The 6000-nt window shown below is 41.0% G+C and overlaps 1 protein-coding gene across 4 annotated transcripts in view; it reads left to right on the forward strand.

Annotated features, from left to right (window-relative positions):
* mpp7a (MAGUK p55 scaffold protein 7a) overlaps nucleotides 1-4426 on the forward strand; it is a 144385-nt gene extending 139959 nt beyond the window's left edge. For all 4 annotated transcript variants that reach the window (XM_069151315.1, XM_069151316.1, XM_069151319.1 and 1 more), the window contains one exon: nucleotides 2150-4426. In XM_069151315.1, the coding sequence (XP_069007416.1) occupies nucleotides 2150-2329 (180 nt within the window). In that variant the 3' untranslated portion in view covers nucleotides 2330-4426. The remainder of the gene's footprint in view (nucleotides 1-2149) is intronic.
* Nucleotides 4427-6000: the final 1574 nt, after the last annotated feature.

Here is a 6000-nt window from a genome sequence, read left to right on the forward strand (position 1 = left end):
ATGAGATACCTGGGCCTGCTCGCAGCTCTTTATCTATGAATACAGTAGCCCCCGCTGCACAATATTTACTCCCAACCCGACAAAAATATACTGTTTTGCTATTCCTCACAGTTAACACGTGGTTTTATTCTTTACACTGGACGGCTGATTTGCATTTTAACTTGGAAAACCCGTCTGGAGGATCTGTTTTTGTGAAACCCTCCATGTTTGTATGCAAATATTTTATCCCTGCATCTTGTCCTGTCTCACTAACTAAAGATTTAGACCCCGAACCTAACACTAAAATAGTATGCTGTGCAGTAGTTTATAAACTCCCTCGCTGTATTACTCTTATACTGTATAATCTAGTTTTTGATCCGTGGCCCCTAAAACCGCTGAAGTCTATTTTGGGTGGATTTCTAATAAAATCCAAATATATCAGTGAGCAGGACAGTTTGTTCAGTCATCGAGTCTAAATTGTAAAGAAACATATTAATGATTACTTTTTAAAAAGACATAAAGGTGTCAGCAGTTCAGTATGTGGAATGCAATGTGATTTTTTTTTCTTGTAGATTCTAAAAGCTGTCATATACCGGCTACTTGAAAGGATGTTACGAATATTCAGTGGTGGAAAGTAACTAAGTACATTTACTAAGTACAAATACTTTCGGCTTCCACTCCACAACATCTCAAATGGAAATAATGGACTTTGAACTCCACGACATTTCAGATCAAAATGTTATACCTAAAGTAAATGATCAGTTTCTATGTATATGCATTAATAAGATTAGACACTTTCTTGGTATCGTGTGGAAATTAGCTCTACCATGAAAACATTAAAATACTGCTCAAATGTACATGCCAATAAAGTAATAGTCCATATATGATAAATGTATGATACACATGACACTCTAAACTGGGCCATTTTACATAAGTACTTTTAGTTTTTATATTTTAAGTACATTTTGCTGATAGTACTTGGTACTTTTACTGAAGTGTGTTTTTGAATTCAGGACCTCTCCTTGTAATTGAGTATTTATCATTGTGGTATTGCTACTTTTAATTAAGTAAAAGATCTGAGTACTTATCAAAGATAAAAACAACAACAAAAAGACAGAATAGCTCATGTAAAATCTGATTTTTTTTTTTTCCTCCTACAGGAGGAGGGACATAGTGTTTGTTTGCTCAGTCTCAGGTTAAGACCAACGGCTCCAAAGTCCAGAACTCGGCGCCGTGTTAAGACATTGTGGTTGTGGCCATGTTGCTTTAGACACTCATGAGTCCAATTTGATTACAGATCCACAAATTCAGTCTTCTCCAATGCCAAATCACAGGACAGCAATTTATTATTCTCTTGATTTTTAACAATATCACTTTCTTTGTTTGTGCTTTGGGTCAAGTCAATACAAGTCTTAAGTTCATGTTAAATCAAGAGTCGTCCAAGTTAAAGTCGAGTTGGACGACTCGGTGCTTGAATCCACACTTCTAGAGGGCACATGGGAAACCATATGATTACCGCCGCCAGACATCTGCCTTCAAAAAAAATACTAAATTAAATTAAATTCAGCAGACCTAAAACCCAATCTGTGAATGTCCATTTCTGTCAGCGTTTCCTTCGGTGTGAACTCCAGGACACATAGTGAGCTGTGCAGCAAGTTCACACAGCCTGAGCTCAGCGGCGTCCACAAGCTGTCATTTCACCATCACGCATATAAAATCCAGACTGCCGATAATGTATGTTTTACATGCCTGTCTTTTGTTGTAAATTATGGTTATGTTTTGTCCTCGGCTTATTTTGAGGATATTGTATTTTGTTTGAGAATTGGATAACCGTGTGTGAATACGGTGGAGGAAATAATGAAAATTCCTTGAGGTCAGGTCGTTGTATGAGAGGTTTCAGTGCGTGGTCAGTGTCAGGGTTCACATGTGGGTACCGTGTCTCTGGGAGGTTATAATAGGCTCCGTACAGGCCTGCTCTATGTTTATTTGCGTGTTGAAGGCCATGTAATTTGTGTTTACAGTATGTGGATTTATCTCTTGTTTACTGTGGCTGCTAGCTTCTCTCTGCAACAGATTAAATGAGCTGCTTCTTATGGTTTGTAAAGCGTCTCTGCTCTTTGTGTTTGTTCACCTCCATCCTCTTCACCTCTCCCCTCTGGTCTCACTGCAGGAGGAGGACTTTCAGGAGATGGTGAGCACCGCCCAGACGATGGAGACTCAATACGGCCACCTGTTTGAGAAGGTTATAGTCAACGATGACATCTCGGCGGCCTTCAGCGAGCTGCGGTTGGCACTAAAGAAAGTAGAGATGGAAACTCACTGGGTTCCAGTCAGCTGGACTCACTCCTGAGACCCGCTCTGACTGTAAAAGGAGAAAAGGGAAGGACTTTGAGAAAATATGCAGGTTTTTATCTTTCTTATATCTGCTGTGGCTGGTGTTGGGGGGATAACGGGGATAAACGAAGACAGCGCCAGACTGCTGTGTCGCCATACCTGAACTGCACCGAGCTTCAGCCTGGGATCAGGTTGGAGCTGCGGTCTGGATGTGGATCTTCAGGTCTGACCAGACCTTACAGGGTTTGCGGCTGAGGGCTTCTGTCCAGAATATGGGCCTTGGACATTGACCGGAGTCTCAATCTTGGTCACACAACTCCATGGCTACAAGTAGATCTGTAGTCCAAAACCCGAATGTGGAACGAGCCTGGACCATCAGAGCACCAGCAGTCCTGCCAGCTCATCAGTAATCCGGCCAACCAGGACTCCTTCTTTAGTGTGTTTATAACATTAGACCATTAGAAACCAAAGGGACGGATGTATTTTTTCTCAGTGGACATGCATATGTCTAAAAAGCACACAGCGTCTGAGGGGAAACAGGGAGAGAAGAAAACATACTTGCCTTCTGTCTTACTATATTTCTTCTAAAATGCTTCCATGACTGTTTCTCCAAAAAAAAATACTGTCAGGTACACTCTCAAGAAAGGGCAATAAGTGTAATTTTATTTAAAATAAATTAATATATTTTCTAACATCTTCCAGTAGTTTTTTTTTTTTTTTTTTTTTTTTTTAAATACCTTTTATACACGATTCTGGACTTTAAGAGCAACCTGATCTCAACTGTAGCCACCTCTCTGACAGCTTTTTACACCAGAGGCAGCTCCTCTTTCAGTCAAGTGTTTTGACTTCATCACCCCATCACCCCCGAGCTCTTTCATTTAGGTGTTGTATATTCCATTCAGGAGCGTGTAGAAATGCCAGCCTTCATGTGGAGGTGCCCAGCATAACAGCAGTGCCATTTAAAGTCCCAGAAGTTGACATTGTTGGCTGTCTGCTAGAAGAAAATGTTCACAATTGTGTTTTATTAGGGTGGAGTCTTTATTTTTATTCACATAAAAATGGCTTCAGCGAGGCTGCTAATAGTGGCTCCATAGCACACGTCCAGGACTTTAACTTAAGTAGCCGCTCCTGACTTTATGAGCATTAGGAGTTTATTGCGAATTTGAGTCACCCATTCCCAGTCTTACTCACTCTTTTTTTTTTTTTTTTTTTTTTTTTGAACCGAGTGCTTCTCTTTTTTAAGCTTTTGTCATAGAGATACTAAACTATGACTTTAGGGACATCCAAAGCAGCTCGACACTAAATCTGCCTTTACATTTGACATTGTTATAACCCTGTTGTGTACGCGGTTTGTTTTCTTACTGATGCAGAGTGAGATGAGAAGGCCACTTTCATGTCTTTAAACTAAGCGTGGACCTGTAAAGCCACGAGGCGATAAGTGTTGCAAAGAGACCAGAAACAAGGGGGCCAGCTCGGCTCTGCTAACACTTCCGAAGTTGTGATTTCATGAACTTGTTCTTGCTGCTTGTGAACAACAACAATAAGTTAATTTGTAGTTAAGCTAAGCTAATTGCCTCCTAGCTCGAGCGGCATACTTCACACAGAGTGTTATTAATCTTCTCAACAAGGCTCAGTATGAAAGCAAACAGGCATATTACCCAAACTGTCTGCACTATTCCCGTAACTATGAATGCTCTGACTGCTGAATGTCCAGCTCGGACTGCATTTTCCAAATTCTCTTCATGTACGTTTATTTGACCTTTTTTCACCTGCTATGATCTTTACATACTGGCTTTCTGTCCATTTTAAAAAGGGTAATGTGTGAGTTGATGCTGTTCAGTAATAAGAACACAGTTAAAGGGATTTTAACACCCTCGCCCTTTTACGTTGCCCCTGGTTTTATTTCTTTTACTTTACGGTTAAGTTCCATCTTCATATCTCACTCTTCTGCCACCTGGTTTATTGATCTGAATCAGAGTTGTACAGTCTGCAGGAAATATTTTTTAATTTCTTGCTGTAAATGATATGCTGTTTATGAGGCAAGTTGTATGAATTTACATTATTCTTGATAATTGCTACATTTTATATTAAAGAAAATCCAACTAAACGTGTATTCCCGAGGTGTTAAATTGATTTCTGTCTTTAACTTGGCAAAGATTGAGAGCAGTGATGGATGAGGTGGAACAGAATGAGACAAATATTCCAGCGTTTCAGGGCTTCGCGCCCTTGAGTGCTATTCACATCTATTGGTGTTCAATTTTGAGAAAAATATTCCAGCAACATCTTTGCCGAGACATTTCATCTTGTAAATGACAGCGCTAGAGAGCAGTAAAAGTCAGTCACTGGCTGCTTTCCTCACTAATGGGCCATTCCAGCCGAATTACATTGTGAAAGTATTTTCCCTACAATGCAATCACCATAGATTAATGAATTATATATTGTTAGCTACTTTTTTAGTTACTTGGCCTGTGTCCCTACAATCCGACTTGTCAAATAAACATTTGCTCACCATTTGTCATCATCACAAATGCACCATGTGACTGAACAGAATTTTTACTTCTCTTTAGCAACATTTAGTGCACCTTTTAAACTAATTTTCCAGGAAGTCAGCCAAAGAAAATGCTTTTTTTTTATCGACTACTGTAATCTGTAATGCAGATATGAAGTGTTGGGTGCATTGAATATTTAGATAAACACCAGTCAAACATCAAACAAAAATTCTGGGGAATTTGTATTAAAAACATGGTATTTATGGTTGTTGAGGACAGTTACAGTCCCCTTATTTCCTAATTGTGTGAATGTAGCCTACAAACAGCAGGTGGATAGAAAATCACATGTAGTTGTTACCTTGATATCCAGGTGGAGTATAATCGCCTTGAAGAGTTGCTGAGGATTTGTTGGATCAGGATTGAAGGAAAGGGCCTGAATCCAATGACTGCTGAAACCACCAGAGCAGTGCAGCCCAATTAAACCCCAATGTCCTGCTGCAGCTGTGTGCCAAATTACTAACTCAGATGTCACTGGACCTTTGAAAACAGTGGCTCTGTGATTGGGTGGAGTCGGTGGGGGCTGCCTCCAACCAGCGATCCACTGGAGGATTCAGTGGGCCTTTGCTTGATGATGTTCCAAAGAAATCCCCCACCGGTCCAAATCAGGTCGCCCAGTCTTCACGTTTCCTCTTTTCCACAGTGCTCACTTTGATAGCTGTGCATAGCAGGCGGGGGGGATGAGGAGGTGGTGGGGCAGGTCAGGAGGAGGTAAAGGCACTCTCACTCAGGCCAAATGCAGGAAGCAGTTATTCCACATCTTGCTCTCTTTTCACGTCTTTCTTTCACTCTTTCTTCTGAATTAGGATAACAGAGTGAAGGGGGAGACTGGAAGGCTATGGGAACAGTGCGCTGGTCCTCCATGACCTCCGAGCTAAGGCAGTATGAGTGAGTGAGTGAGTAGGTGAGTGAGCGAGGTTTTCCTCTTCCAAAAGCCATCAAGCTCAGTGATCCATGTTTAACACAAGACAAAAGCCACCCTGGCTTGTCCTGGGCACTTGAGGATTGTGGGAATGCTTGGACAGTGACAGCCATAGACATTCTGGAGGTTCTAAGTGAGTGTTAATTGACCTCATTTCCTCTCGCATTGTAACACCAGAGGCGGAGCAGTGCTCTGGACCTTTTTAACCTAGAATCTTGT

The sequence above is a fragment of the Embiotoca jacksoni genome, unplaced genomic scaffold, assembly GCF_022577435.1.
Source record: "Embiotoca jacksoni isolate LCO1_2020_lvr unplaced genomic scaffold, fEmbJac1.0.p SCAF_17, whole genome shotgun sequence".
Classification (NCBI taxonomy): Eukaryota; Metazoa; Chordata; class Actinopteri; family Embiotocidae; genus Embiotoca; species Embiotoca jacksoni.